This window comes from Myotis brandtii, unplaced genomic scaffold (assembly GCF_000412655.1).
Source record: "Myotis brandtii unplaced genomic scaffold, ASM41265v1 scaffold46, whole genome shotgun sequence".
In the NCBI taxonomy this organism is placed as follows: Eukaryota; Metazoa; Chordata; class Mammalia; order Chiroptera; family Vespertilionidae; genus Myotis; species Myotis brandtii.
The window spans coordinates 1,508,708-1,524,994 of record NW_005367587.1 but is presented as its reverse complement, the minus strand read 5'-3'; the positions used below and the strand labels follow the sequence as shown (position 1 = coordinate 1,524,994).

Below are 16,287 nucleotides of genomic sequence, written 5' to 3'. Positions count from 1 at the left end.
TTGTCAAAAGTACGGGACTCAGAGGTCTAATCTAGGGAGAAAATAATTAGTTTATCATGACACTATCTGAGGTGACATCAAAGAAAAGAAGGAAAAATAATATTTTTAATAGCTGTAAATCTTAAATTATGAGGAAGTTAATTTTTCTATGGGTTTTCCTATGGTTCTTATAGCTTGGTTATTTATGGATGGAATTTTACAATATACCCAAGTTCTGTAAAAGTAATAATTTTGATAAGATATACTTAATAAATTTTAGTCTGTGCATGAGACAATCAATTTCCATGATACTAGAAAGTTAATATAGGAGAATTGTAGAGGTCTGGAGGAAAACCCTTAATCACCGAAATATAGTCTAACATAAAATAGAACAATACCTGTGATGACAAAATTGACATTGTTTTTTTAACTAAGAATCACTAGATTTTCCTATTTAAATAAGGATAAAAACTGGCCCTAAGTATGCTTAAAAGTATATTTTATTACACTAGTTTCCCAATCTTGTTGGATTCTTCCCTGAATACTCTTGTTCTTGGGCTTATTGTACCTTCTAGATCTTTAGAAGTGAAGTCTGAGCCATCTGTGGTCATTAGTATTCCCAAGACAATTTTCACTAGAGGATTATGGCCCAATTCCAAATTGAGTAATTCTATTTTATAACTCTTCCTCCCTTTTCACTTATAATCTCCATTTCCTTCTTTGTACTGGCTTTACCCCAAAGATGTCAAGTATGAAGTAGAGATGGAAGAAAGAATATGCAAGAAACTAAGTCTTGTTGATGTTTTCTATACAGCTCTTTAGTTAACTGTCCATTCAGTATGGAGTACAAATATGGCTGAGTTATCCAAAGTTATTACCTTGTATCTTTCAATGAAAGGCAATCAAAGACATGGGGAAACACTGAATTTAGATTAGCATGAAAGATGTTCAAATGAATACTAAATACCAACCCAATTTCTCCAAAGTAGCTTTTTCAGGTGATAGAGAAAACAGAATCATCTTCTCTTTCACTGGAGTAAACAATTGCTAGAGGGCAAGGGCAAGATTCTAAAGATCTTACACTTCAGGAAAAAATATATTTTGAGTAAACCAAACCCTCAAATAAGATTTGACTAAAGAAAGGGCCAATACTTTTTAAATGAGATAATACCATTCTCCTTCCCTTTAAAAATCTCAGAAGTTTTAAGAAAGATTAATCCAATAAAACAGGAAGAAAAACCTCCAAATGCCTGGGTCTTCGAAGATGAAGTGAAAGAAGTTTATGATGGATCACTTGTGAAGTCTCAACTATTCCCTTACATCACTCATTTAAAATACTATTTTTTTCATTGATTTAAAGAGAAAGAATTTTGAAATGCAATGCCCACTCCTAATGTACTCAATGCCTCTTTCTCCTCTCCCATTAGAACCCTGAAGAGAGTAAAGAACTAAAGTGGATTACCTTCAATACAACATGTTCTTAGAAATCTAACTGCAAGTTAATTATTTAGAAACTGAGAATTTTCTCTTTAAAGAAATTCTGCCTTGATTTTTTCATTATTATTATTATTATTATCATCATCATTATTACTATTTTGGCAAATAATGGAGACAATTGCCTCTACTAGAGTTTGAGTACAACTGTGGAATGCATCTTTTGGAATAACTGTTAAGGATCTAATCTGATGATTAATTTTACTTCTGAGTTTATCAAGCAGGTAAATTGGTTTAGAATTAAAGCAAGCAGGAGTGAGAAGAGGATTTGCATTCTAACAGCTCCTAGTCTAGTCTAGTTCCTAGGCTAGTTGTGCTAAGAGATTCTGAAGTCATTTAGAAAAGCAGCCAGTTATTGAGTTCGCTTAACCTTTGGAGATATTTTTTTTAACTTTTTATTCTTTGCCTCATCTAACTCCTTTATAGATTTATAATGCGAGATATTTAGGTCTTTCAAAAAATTTTTTTGAATGATTATTGGAATTGGGATTACAGATAATGGATGAAAGGCTAATTACCAAAATTCTATTTGTAGAGCAAACTGGTGGATATAGAGACAACAGCTCAAGATTTTAGAAAGTGCCAATTTGCTAAAAATAGATAAATATCATGATTATTGATGGACTTAATTCAATGGCATTCAAAATGAGATGATTAATATCAAAGAGTAGCATTTCTCTGATATAAATCTAAGGGAGATGTTTTACACCTATTATTGCCCAATTCTTTCACAGAAACAGATCCTGCACACTAAACAATAAAAGAGAGGAAAGCTCTACTGTGCCAAATTAGCAAGAATATTTGGTAGCTAATATTTCTCTTAGACAGGTGGTACCTGCCTACCTGCCAGAGTTCAGCCTCTGAAAGACAGTGAAAGACCTGTACCTGTCAACTCTAGATGTGGAGATTTGCCCTAACCTTTCTTTTTTAGGTATAAAAGCCCATCAGATCAGTAATCTGTGTAGTTACTACTTCTTTTTAGAGAGCCCTACCAATAATAAAATGCAATACAAGCCCAAATGAAAACTACCAAAGGGAAAAATTAGTGGTCTACCACATTTGAGGTAAGTCCATCCTGATCTGGGTAGCTACCCTATTATGGACATATAAGTATATTTTCAGGAGAAACTTTCTCACCCATATTATTCTCTCACTAGATTGGGTATAGCCTTTCAGAAATTTTGTCTAAACCATGTGACCTGGCCTTTCCTCTAGTCAAAGATGGTTGGTCCATTGGTAACTAGCTGACTTGAAAAGGACCAATCAGATTCATTCATTTTCATTATTTTGCTCATAATCTCTCTCTCTCTCTCTCTCTCTCTCTCTCTCTCATCATTTAGAATTTTGAAGCATTTGAATGAAGAAACAGAAAAGCTAGGGTTATTAGTAACTGGGTCCTTTAAAGGCAGGGCTCCAGAAAGAAAGTATATGAATTCCTGTTGTTGAGGTTCCCAGTTCTACTCTGGTTTCCCTAAGTTTGGCTATTCAACTTTCTAATTTCTGAGATATCTAGGTGTTTTTTTTAAGTATATCCCTTATATATACCATTAAAGTTTGTTTCTGTTACTTGTATTCCATTAAAGACAAATAATAGAAGCATACATGAGTGTGTGTAGAGATGAGACAGAGAGATGGCATGAGAGACAGAGAGAGTAAGAGACAGAAACAGATGGCTAGAGTGAAGGATTAAAAGGGATACCTATAGCCAACCATAGACATAATAAAAGAAATAACTATTTCCCTCTAGATACTAGTTTATTTCCAAATTTCTAGGCAACATATGTTTCTGTTAAATTAAATATAAGCTCCCTATATGAAAGTATTTTTCAAAATATGCATGATATTAATTGTTCTATCTTAAACTTTTGGTTTCTAGGAAAAACAAAATCTCTTAGACAAACTTGATCCAATTATTATACTTAAAATATTTTCAAATATTATCCATATATAAGAACTAAGATTCTTTAGTTTGCGATAACTCCATTGCTTATATGAAAATTTGATAAATTTTGTATTATTAAATTGGTCACTTAACCCAATCAACCAGGAATACAGGAGAACTGAAATGTCCTTTGTAGAAATCCTGAGAGCTTCAAAAATTATTTATGGCATTTAGAGTTGAGGTGGAAAAGGTTCAGGATTGTATATCACTTCTGATCAAGATTAATTTCTGATACATTGAGGAACCCTAAAGTTGTATAAAAATGGTGTTCAGGTGATAATCTTTGAACTTCCCTCAACCAGGCTTCATCCCATTTTCAGTCTCCTACCCAGTCCCACAATCCTTCTCAACTCTTCTGCCTGACTGGTCACTCATATGATGGATGTGAGCACAGCATGCCTGATAATATTAGTGCTGAGAACCCAATTTAGAAGTGAGGTGGAGAAGCAGCCAACTTAGCAAATGGAGCAGAGAAGTATAGATATGAAGAAAAAGACTAAAACAGAAAAAGTTAAAATAAATATAGTGAATTTTTCTAATTTGAACTGATCCTTGGGGTCTCCCATCCATTTGACTAATATTTACTCTGTAGTTAATAGGAGAGAAGGAGTGAGAATGGAAGATATATATCTCTATATCTATCATCTCTATCTATAATCTATCCATATTCCATATAGGAGTAAGGTTGCTACTTTGCAAAGAAATATGAATACTTTAGGTTTCAATATGTGGAATTCCTCAATTAATAATATTCTATATTTGAAAAATATGTTGCTTATAAAACACTTATTTTTATAACTTTATTTGAACCTCAAACCAGTCTAGTAGAAAAGAAAAGTCAGGATTGGAGTGTTCTTTTTATGTGTCCACTACATAGATGAATAAACTAGAGCTCAGAAAGATTAAGTTACTTACCCAAGGTCACACGACAAGCAATTGGCATAGCCAGTTCTAGAACCCAGGGAAAGGGTTTATTCCACTACAAAGACATGAAACAGGACATTAAACAAACAACATTTAAGAAAATAAGATCTGTAAATAATTAAGGATAGGAAATCAGGAGGGTCAGACTCCCATACTACAATGTAAACTCACAGCAAGTGTACTACTCTCATCTAAGCAGACAGGAGAGGGAAGTGTAAATTTGACCACAACTACCTGTGAGAAGGACTGATAGAGTTGAATGTACATTTACACAAAGTCAGCTCTGAATAGGTACATAAGAATGGTCTTCAGACCCAAACATCTCCCATAATGGTTCATCATGATAACCTTTTCCTTCCTACTTTTATTTCTTCAGTAAATATTTTTTGTTGAGAAGTTAATATGTTCCAGACACAGCTTAAGATGCCTATTTTGTCTAAAATACCCATTTAGAATGTTGGAAGGGACACACTTTTTCTGAAATTTTTTCTTTTCATAGCCTTACCCATTAAACATTAGTAATCAATAAGGAAAACTGTACTTGGACCTGAGAGGAGGAGAAAAAAATAGAAAAACTTCAAGAAAGAGATAGAAAGAGATTGAGAGTAATGGCCCAGATAAATAAGAGTGTGGAGATACTACTCAACTTTAGCAGTTGAAGACAAATTTTACCTATAAATCATTTTGTCTTATTCTCTTCTCAAGGCCATGACAATTCAGTCAAAGAAAAATATGCCTCCTGGAGTCTGGCAGGAAGTATTTTCATGGAAAGTTGTGGTTGCAGTTTGCCTCATATTGGCCACAATATGCCTACTTCAGAATCCAAATCCCTTCAGTCTATTCAAACCTAAGAAAGATAAAGTTGATCTGTTTCTCCCTCCTTTTACATGACATATGAAGAACCACTTACTATCCAACCCCCCTTTACTCCCATGAAAGGTTTCTCTTTGAGGAATATTATTATGTGGAAACTTCAGTGAAAAGGTAAGAAACCCAAATGAAAATAAAATTAATTTTTAAACACAGGTTCCTGAGCACAGATCAACATATTTTGAACTTTATATGATCAATGAAATAAGTCAACTAAGAGTAACAAAAGATTGAGTCAAAGTTTATTTGGAAAAGTTGTGGAGTAAAGCGATAACAGTAAGTACTTGGGTCAAAAAGGAAGGGCATGAAAAGCTTCAAGACTATAGTAAATCATGTGTCTTTCTCGGGACTCTGCTAATCTCAGAGGGCAGGACTATATGCTGGTTGGTGGGGAGTAGGACATCAATGGGAGGTTTTCAGATAGTACCAGTTACGGTAATTTGGAGAAACATAGTATTAATAGGCTCATTTTATGCCTGCTCTCATTAAAAAATGATGGTTATCATCCTACTGGTCAATATCAAGAATCAATGATATCAGCTCCACTTCAAAATTTGATGTCAATGAATTACAAAAATATACTAGTGATTCCATCCATTTAGATGTGCCACAACTTATGGAAAGTCTATAAACCTGGTTCCATATTCATTTAGCAAACAGATCACCTACAATTGAATCTGATTACTGTATTTGGCAAGTCTTGTGGTAGGCACTGAAGATAGAAAAAAAAAATTAACCTTACACATTTCCCCTTAAACAACTCATTGTATGGACACCAATGTGTAAAAAAAGAAAGAAAGAAAGAAAGAAAAAGAAACAAATAAAAATGCTATAAAGTGCAACAAGTGACATAATAGTGATATTATAAAATACTAGAGGCCCTGTGCATGAAATTCATGCATGGGGGGTGTCCCTCAGCCTGGCCTGCGCCCTCTTGCAATATGGGACCCCTTGGGTAGGGTCCCTAGGCCTGGCCAGCGATCAGGGCCTATCAGGGCTTTCCTTCCCCCAGCTGTCAGCAGCTGGCCCACCCCCACCACTGCCAATGCTTGCCATCTGTGCTGTGCTGCCCCTACCCTGCCATCCGTTGCCTCCCTCTGCAAGCGACAGGCGTGGGGTGCGATCACTTGGCTGGCCTGGGCCTCCCTCTGTGGGACAATTGTGGAGCGATTGGTTGCTGACCAATTACATCGCACCCACCTTGGCTGGCCTGGCACCAGTGTGTGTCATAGCGTGGTCATCCTGAAGGTTGTCTGGACGGTGGTTCTGCTGTTCAGTTGTTCAGTCGATTTGTATATTACACTTTTATTATTATAGATAACATAGTCACAAAAAAGGTAGGAAGAAACTTAACTTAGGATGGTCAAGAATGGCTTCAAAGAGCCATTCTTAGAGGGAAAATGTGAATTTTCTAGGTTGAGAAGGAGTGTAATGTGAGCAAAGAGTACAGTATGAGCAAAGACACCAAGGTCTGAAAACTATGTTGCATCATAAGATGAGAGAATAGGGTGTTTAAAGATAGCGTTGGAAAGGTAGGCAAGTCTGGATCATGTCATCCATGCTGAACAGTTTATATTTTTGCTTCCAGTTAAGCGGGGACATTAGAGAATTTTAAGGAGGAATATTATATGACCAGATTTGTGTTAGGTAAAGATAAGTACAGTGTTATGTGTAAGGAGAATTGAAGGAGAGCAAGATGAAGGTAAGGAGTCTATGTGAGAAGCTATTGCCTTTGTCTACTCTAGAGAAGATAATGAAAATCTGAATCAGGATATTTGTAGTGGAATTGAAAAGCAGAGGATGGATACAAAATTTTATTAACAAGAATCTAAGGATTTAGTACCTGAATGTGGGGATTTTAAAAAAAAGAACTATGTTCAGGATTACTCCCGGTCCCTAGAGCTTCGAAGCTGGCTAGCGGTGGGCATTTGGAGGAAGGCTAAGTGGAAGACTGAGTATGGTTTTGTACATAACAATGTGGTTATCTCTTAAATATTTAAATAGAGGTACCTAGTAGATCAGGAGCTTAGGAGAGGTATCCAGTATACAGATATGAATTCACACAGGTGGTTAAAACTCTGACATGAATGAGATCACCTAGAATTGGTGTGTAAAGTGAGAAGAGAAATGGATCAGGATCATGAACCTGGAGATAATCTATATTTGGGGGAGAAGAGAATGAACAAAGACAGCAAAGCATATGAGATGGACCTATCTGAGAGGGAGGAGAATGAGGAGAGTTGTCATGGGGGTCAAATGAGAAGAGAGTTTCAGGAAGAAGGATAGCCAACAACACAAAATGTTAAAGAGATAGCAAATAAGACATAAACTGAAGTTAGTGGATGTGGTGTCTTTTTCAGAACATGTTTCAATGGGATTATGGAAACACAAACCTTATGAAAGTAGATGGAATAGTGAGTGGGGAGTGATGAAGAGGAGAAAGTGAGTATGAGGAGACTTTTTAGGAACTTTGTTCTAACAGGTGGGTGAGACAGAACACTGTAGAGATGGGACAGGAGAGTCAGGAAACAGTCCTTTAAGACAGAATAAACATGAGGATAGTCATAGGCTGTGGGGAAAGGAGTTGATATAGTACAAGATAAAATCTTAACAGAGAGTAGGACATGATGGAATGAGATTCTGGAGAAAAAATAGGAGGAACAAGAGTACAAGCAGAGAAAGCAACTGTGACCAGAAACAACTCCTGAACAGAAAAAAGCAGCATAGTAGACACTGGACAATCTTGAAAAATTGGCAGTTTTAAGCCAAGGCTCACATTGCAAAACTTGGACAGGAATTTTTGTTTACATTTGTATTGATCATTGTTTTCACATTAATTTTGTGTAATGCTACAAAAGCCCTTTAAGGCAAGCAGAGTGGGATTTTTGCTTGTTTGCTTTGGATTTGTTTTTGTAGTCTCCATCTTACAGGAGGAAACTGAAACCCAAGATTATGTGATTCATTCAAGATCATAGAATCAGTATATTGCATAGACTAAGGACTCTCTACCCAGTGCTCTTCCCAATACCTCAGAGAATGTTATGAAGACTTCACTGCAACAGTGCAGAGGCAACCAGACCACACTTCTGAAGTTCAGAAGAGAGAATCCCTGCCCACAATTATTTCTTTGATTGACAATAGGCATGCTTGTTTGCCTCAAAGTCTCTATGACAGTTAATAGGGACATCAATGCTATATCTTCTCTTGAGATGATCTGGGCATGTGCACCCTTTGAAATGTTCCTTTAATATTAGAGGATGATTTTAGATTCTTCTTACTTTATCAGTATGAACAAGGAAAATATTTAGTAAATACACATGTTCTACTATTGCCGGAAAGGACCCCTCCCCCTTTCTTATGGGGCCAAGTAAAACTGAAGTATGTGGAATTATCAGCCCCAGGCATATCACTGACAATTTCATTAGGAACGAGGCAAAAGGGACCCCTTGCCACTCTTCCTCTCAGTGAATAGGAGCACTGCCCTTTAGCATAAAACATGAAAGGAGGTTTCCATAGTTTTGCCAGCTCAGCAAGAGAAAACATTAACCCTGCATATTCTTATCCCAGTTGTCTCAGCATGGATGGGGAGGGAGGGGCCGGAATTACAGACTGTCAGCATGAGAGAGCAGAGCTCATTGTGTATGGGTTAAAAGGAATTAAAGCCACCAGATATGAACACATTGAATTTCTAAGGTTCTCTGCAAGTTCAGATAATTTGGCAGAAAAAAAAATTCCTTTAAATGATTTCTTTTTTCTGTTTATGTTTGGAAATGTGTGGTAGAACTCAGCATTTTCAAAAATGAACAGCTTCAATTGTATTAAGTAGAATGTCTCCACTTAATTAATTCACTTAGTCCCTGGGTGACACTGGGTGTGGCTAGGCGAGATTTAGGAGAAATCCAATTTATAACTAGGAGGAACCTAATTTATAACTGGGAGGAAGCTTCTGCACCAGGCAGCAAGGCGGCATCCTTCCACACCTTTCCAACACTGCAAGGGAAAGACGAGGTTGGAATTCTAAACTACAGATCACACGCTCTAAGGACTATCTGTTGTATGAGGGAAAAGGCAGATATTGGTGGGGTTGAAGGGGCTACTTGCTTGCATTGGTATTTTTTACACTTCAATTAAAGTCCTTAGTTTTAAACAAAGGAAACACCTCACAATTTTCTTGCTTTGTGGACTCAGATCTTATCTTGCAAGTTTTTCATCATCTGCAATATGCACGGTAATTAAGCTGCTTAAAGTTAATCCCAAGATATTTGAAAATCATAAACCAATAATATCTCAGGAATTCTTTCCTTTTATCCCTCCATTGCCCACTTCTCATCCCCATGCCACTGCCATTCTCTTCTTCTTGCTTTAATAATCTATAGTGGTGGGTAATTAATGGCCAATAAAGATCATTTATGCTTTCGTCTCACCCATTGGCAATGTATTACAACTCAGAAATCCAAGACTGCTTTTTATGCTGCTCAAGTGGAAGAGGAAGGAAGTGCAATCTCTCCAGCCCCCTCCCATGTTTCTGCTGGATTTTATGGGTGTGGCAGAGTTTAGACCTTTGCAGATTTTTGCCCTTGTTTTATTCCCTGTTAAGGACCAGGATGACTAGATGCCAGAATGAAGATAAACACAATCAGATCCTGTCATGAGTGATACAGGATCATTACACCCACAAGCAGGAAACCCATGTGAGACAAGTACTCACACATAAATGCCAGTCAGTGTAGTACGGAGCCCACGCCCTAAATACATCATTTCCTTCTGTCTGATTTAATTCTATCCTACATACTGACTTATGTGAATGATACACAACAGTGGTAAACAGGGAACTGGGCCATTTCACAGAGAAGCACACATTTATACAATAGGACAATTTCTATACCTTTTATTTTCTCTCATGCATATAAATTATGCAAAAATGCATTCAGGCATGTGGAAGCTACACAGAGTACATGCATGACTATCGTACATGAAGTGTGCAGATGCTATGCACATTTAGTGCAAATTTCTACAACTCCCAAACACAAAATTTCAGCTTCATTACTTTGCACATCCAGGGAACACTTGGGGTTGTCACTGAGAGAGAACCCTAGGGAAGGCAACAGTCCCCTTTTGGGGAAGGGAATTCCATTAGCCTCAATTCCCTTTCTAAAAATCATGCTTGGTTTCCTTTGTCAAAGGGGGGTGTATGTCTACAGAAAGTGGCAAAAAGTTGTAAAGCAACATATTTTCTTTTCAAAATTAAAGCTTTCTTAAGTGAATAGCATTGGCTTCCTTTGGTCTCCGCCTTTCTAAATTTTATTTCCCCAGCTCACCAGTGGGGCAATCTCAGGATGTTTCCTGGACAGTGTGCTTAACCCAGACACCTGTATCCACTGCATTTATGTGTTAGAATGAACACAAGAAGAAGCGTCCTGATTTGGAAAATAAGCAATAGAAGCACCAGTCTCTAGAACCATAAAACAGTTTGGGGAAGTCCGGCACGTAAGATTCTCATGCTCTTCCCCAAACACCCCTACACAACCCACCAAACCACACACAAAACCCCAGGTGCCGGTTACTGTATGTATGTATGTATGTATGTATGTATGTATGTATGCTATGCCTCTCCATCCACTGCTCTGATATTCTGCTTCTGTCTCCCTTCCCCTTCCTCTTCCTTCTCCTTCATCCTCACTCCCGCCCCTCCTTTCAGGGCGCTGGCTAAATGTTCTAATCCGGCAAGCTGTTTCTTCTCCCCCCCCTCCCCCCCTCCACCCCCTTCCGATTCAGCGAGTGTATTACAAATTGCCCAGTATCCAATACCTGCACAGGAATAATGCCCAATTCCTATCTCTTGCACTCCACCCCTAAGGCAATCAATCTGCAAAAGGCTTCTTTAACCAAGACTGCCATCCCCTTCCTCCGGGCACGCGCGCGCGCGAGCGCGCGCGCGCACAGGCACACCCTCACCCATATCCCACACCCATTTTTCTCCTTAACCTTCGCCAAAATCACTCAAACGTGTTCCAATAAATGTTTGAAAGCTTCATTTGGCGAATGCCAGGGCACTGTCGGTTCCCGCTAAACACCATACTCTTCATTCCTCCCTACCCTCACTCCAAGTTTCTAAAATGTCTTTCAAGAAATAAGTGAGCAATTTGAAATGGAAGAAAAACCTGGGCAGTGGGGGAGGGAGGGCGGGGACTCGGATTCTTGCTAATCTTGTGTGTGTCCCTCTTCCGGATGAAAATGAGTCACCAAATGCTCATTATCCAGAATGTTAGCCTGACTCTGGTCACTGACAACCCCAGGAAAAATGCAAGGGAAAGGGAGAAAAGACCTGATTTCCAACAGGTAATACTGGGCTCATCTTTCCCATCCCCTCGGAGCTCAAAGCTCCTAGGGGCGTGGTCCACCCTCTCCTCGGACAGCTGGCGGGTGCACAATCGCTACGGATTTTCCCCTTCCACGCGGCCAGTTTCTCCCCCAGCCCCAGTTGCCTTCACATTCTTTTTTTGAAAAAAGAAAAAAAAAAAGAGCATCTCCCAAATCAGTTTCATTCATTGACAAATAAATAAATAAAACCTTCATATGTTCTTCCATTAATACCTGCGCCCATTTGAGGCTCAGGCATGTAGGAAATAAGGCTTCTCCCGCAGCACATGTGAGAAAATTGTACCACAGAACAAGCTATACTCATTACTAAATATTATTCTTTCAACCTGCTTTTCGCAAAGAATATAAAGGGCTGCTTCCCCATCTTATAGGTAAAACCTACATCTTTCTCCCAGATCCGTTTCTACCTCCACACCCGCAAAACCAGACCTGAAATGCTGAACATTAACTAGTAGCCGAATAAATAAATAAATAAATCGTATTTCTAGCCAAACAGGCGTATTTTTCCTATCATCATCTAAATTAGTAGCAGCAACCCCAAACCAGAGCATGAGAAACAGAATAGAATAAAAGCTGGGATGCAACCGTCAGTTACCATAGGCTAAGGAAACGCGAGCACCATGGCCAGAGCAGAAGCAGTTAAAATATTTTCCCTGCCTTTACAGGGAAATACTGTACTCTGGTAATTTCACAACAGCAAGAAGTAAAAATCTTTAGCTCTACCTGTTTGGTTCTTCTCATACAGCACAGCATGGTTGTATCGTCCCTTGCCTTCTTCCTGCCTTCTCTCCTTTCCTCCTCTCTCTTTCTTATTCCCCCCCTCTCCACCTCTTTTCTGCTCGCTTGCTCACTCGCTCTCTCGCGCTAGCGCGCTCTCTCTCCCTCCCTCCCTCTCTCTCCCTCACACACACCAGGGCAGTTAGCAGCAACTGTAAGGTCCACAGCTATTGCTCATCGCACATGCTCTCTCCTCTCTCTCTTCTCTCTCTCTCTCTCTCTCTCTCTCTCTCTCTCCCTCCTCTTTCTTTCTTTCTCTCCTTTTTTTCTCTCTTCCCCTCCCCACCTACTCTTTCTTTTTCTTTCCTCTCTCCATCTCTTTCTCAGAATTGTTCTCTAGCTTTCAATGACTAATCTCTTCCCCAGCCCCCACCCCCATTCTAGACAGTCACCCCCTCCCAGTCCCCTGCCAGCCTCATGAATATTTAAACATCTCCAATCTGGACCCAATTACCCACCGACTTTCTCGCTGCATTGAGAGAGTGGGTGGGGTGGGGGCAGAGAAGTATATCCCAGCCGGTTCAGGAGATTGGATGGGATGTGTTTTACATGGAAGAGGGGCTTGAGGAATGCTTGTATTTCTTCACTAACTCTGTTCTTTTCCCAATATCATAAAAGCAAAGAACAGCTATTCTGAATGAGTAGTCAGACTTATACAACACGTTATATCTGCTTTTTAGGTTTTATGCAGTTAATAATTGTGAGGGTTAAGTTCTCTCAAAAAATAAAATAACATGTAAATATTACACATTGTGTGTATACTGTACTCAGTATTCACATAACCTAAAATAAATGCATACATATAAGCTGAGATATGCACCAACATATCTCATTTTGCTTCAATATCCTTGAAAAAATCCACAAATATATTGCATTTTAAACATTCTAAGCACTTGAGTTTAGAAATAACTAATATTGCCCTAGCTGGTTTGGCTCAGTGGATAGAGCATCAGCCTGTGGACTAAAGGGTCCCCTGTTCAATTCAGATCAGGGGCACATGCCCGGGCTGTGGGCTTGGTCCCCAGTGGGGGGCATGTGGGAGGCAGCCAATCAATGATTCTCTCTCATTATTGATGTTTCTATCTCTCTCTCCCACTTCTTTCCTCTCTGAAATCAATAAAAATATTTATTTTTTTAAAAGTGTAAATAATGTAATTTTTAGGTATATAGTACTGTGCAATTTTGGGACTGTTACTGAACCTCTCTGCACCTCATTTTCTAATCTCTAAAATAGGGATAATAATGCCAACCTATTATTAGCAAAGAACAAATAACAAATGTATGCGAAGCACAATGAAGCCATTCTTAATACATAGTAGATTTACCTCACAGACTGTACTTTTCTGAAATTTAGGTGACATTTCCAAAGGACTATCTCAAAGAACTTTTCATACTATTTCTTCTTGTTCATTAGTGATGCTAAGCATTCCCAATTAAACAGCTCATATTCTTTCAGCTCCTAGACATGAGCCTAGTTAATAGGTGTTAACCAGACAGTTATTATCATATATACTATCAGGATTACTGAGTTTAATATATGCAAAATGTGTTTTGACAAAATTCGAGGTACACCCATCTCAGAAGGGACTGTCTCAGAGAGATAGATACTCAGGGGTTGATGGTTATAAATTGTCCCCAGAGGTCTTCCTGAGCTTCACCTGCTGCAGATCCAGCCTTACTTGGCTTTTCATTCCTCTCAATTTGCTTCTTAGCTTTCATATGTTATGATTAAAATATAGAGTTAGGCCCTGGCCAGATGGGTGGCTCAGTTGGTTGGAGCTTCATCCCTTAGACCCATGGTCGGCAAAACATGGCTTGCAAGCCACATGCGGCTCTTTGGCCCCTTCAGTGTGGCTCTTCCACAAAATACCACGTGTGGGCGCGCACGTACAGTGGGTTTGAAACTTCATGGCCCATGCGCAGAAGTCGGTATTTTGTGGAAGAGCTGGTATTTTGTGGAAGAGCCACACTAAGGGGCCAAAGAGCCACATGTGGCTCGCGAGCCGTGGTTTTGCCGAGCCGTGGTTTGCCAATCACTGCCTTAGACCAAAAGATTTCAAATTCCATCCCCAGTTGGGGGTGAAGGGGTGTTCCAGAGGCAACCGATTGATGTTTCTCCCTCACATGTCTCTCTCTCTCTCTCTCTCTCTCTCTCTGTTTCTCTCTCTCTCTCTCTAGCAAAATAGTCAATAAAAACATATCCTAGGGTGAGGATTAAAAATAAATAAATAAATACATAAAGTATAAAGTTAGGTTCTGAGTTTAATATTTTTTAATGTTGTGATGAGCCCCGTCAGAGCCAAGCTTTCAAAAACAGCTTTCTATGGGTATAAGTGATAGAAGAGGGTATATAATATAAGAAATGTCTTCATCAGAGACATTTTGTTTATGGATTAGGATCACCCTACCTAGCCTGCTAGGGGCTAGAGAGTGATAAAGGAAGGAAGCAGAGGAGGTGAGAACTGAGGACAAGGGAGAAGAATTGCTTTTTCTGGTGTTTAAACAGACTCATAGATACAATCATTATGTGGTCCAGTATAAGGCAGCTAGCAGAAGCCCACATAGTAGGCCATAGAAAGAGGCCAACTCCTTGCCCTTTCAATGCACTCCCCTCAGCCCTGCTATTTATAGCTTCTTTTCCTTTTTATTTATTGGAAGAAAATCTGGAACCTAAGTGGCATAATGAAGTCAAACAGAGTCTAGTACTCAAAACTAGTCATAGGCCTGGATGAATTTTAAGATGACATATGTTAAGCCACAACACTTGGCATCAGTTTTTTCAGTAGTTCACATGCAATATTTCATCTAATACTATAAATGAGGTCATTACAATCACTAATCCATTTTTATGGAGATTCTAAAGCTAAGTAAATTAAGTACCTAGACTAGGTCCCACAGATAATAAGAGTTATGACTCCAAAACCCTGTTAGCTACTAAAATGCATTGCTACTCAATGGATCTCTATACCTCATTACTTCTGGTCCTTAGGAAATTAGACTATGTAGTGGACGTTTTTGTGTTGAAATGAAATTAGCATTCTCAAAGGTCCACCTATTAGGCCCAGCCCTTACCTCAAGGGCCATGGGGAACAAGCTGATATCATCATCTAGTAGCAAGTCCTCCATGTATTTCTGACCAATATCAGTGACTTCAATCACCCTCAGAAGCCTCAGTATTTAAAACCCGGCCCATCTTGGATGCCTTCCTCTGGACATTTTACATTCGGTCTATGAGCCTCTGAAAATTACTTCCCAGAAGGGAACTCAATATTTCAAATTCAGGCCAGTGTGGCTCACTTGGTAAGAGTGTGGTTCTGTGCACTGAAGGGTTCTGGGTTCAATTCCAAGTCAAAGTACATACCCAGGTTGCAGGAGGTAACCAAACAATGTTTCTTTCTCCTCTCTCTCTCTCTCTCTCTCTCTCTCTCTTTCTCTCTCTCTCTCTCTCCCTTACCCTTAGCCTCTCTCTAGAATCAATGAAGAACATATCCTCAGGTGAGGATTTAAAAAACAATATTCCAGCCCTAGCTGATTTGGCTCAATGGATAAAGTGTCAGCACATAGACTAAAGGGTCCTGGGTTTGATTCTGGTCAAGGGTACGTACCTCAGTTGCAAGCTTAATCCCTGGTCTTGTCGCATGCGGGAGGCAACCTATCAATGTGTCTCTCTCACATTGATGTTTCTCTCTCTGTATCTCTCTCCCTCCCTTCCACTTTCTCTAAAATATATAACAATGGAAAAATATCATGGGGTGAGGATAATAAAAAACAACAAACAAACAAATAAAGAATTCCAAATTTAATTTGAACAATATGGAATCAAATCCAATACTAACCCCCTCCTGCTTCAGCAATGGAAGTTATGGGATGATAGAGGAATGAGGAAGAGAAAAGCACACACTGATGTGATCTTGGCAAAA

At 39.0% G+C, this 16,287-nt stretch overlaps 1 protein-coding gene across 3 annotated transcripts in view; it reads right to left on the bottom strand.

Moving 5' to 3' along the window:
* Nucleotides 1–16,287, bottom strand: part of GAP43 (growth associated protein 43) — a 109,592-nt gene that overhangs the window by 86,765 nt on the left and 6,540 nt on the right. The window contains exon 1 of one of the 3 annotated variants that reach the window (XM_005875316.2): nt 12,314–12,713. The exons of 1 other annotated variant lie outside the window; for it this stretch is intronic. In XM_005875316.2, coding sequence (XP_005875378.1) covers nt 12,314–12,343 — 30 coding nt within the window. In that variant the 5' untranslated portion in view covers nt 12,344–12,713. Of the gene's footprint in view, nt 1–12,313; nt 12,714–16,287 lie in introns of those variants that run through there. One more of the 3 variants, XM_005875317.2, reaches the window with a different exon arrangement.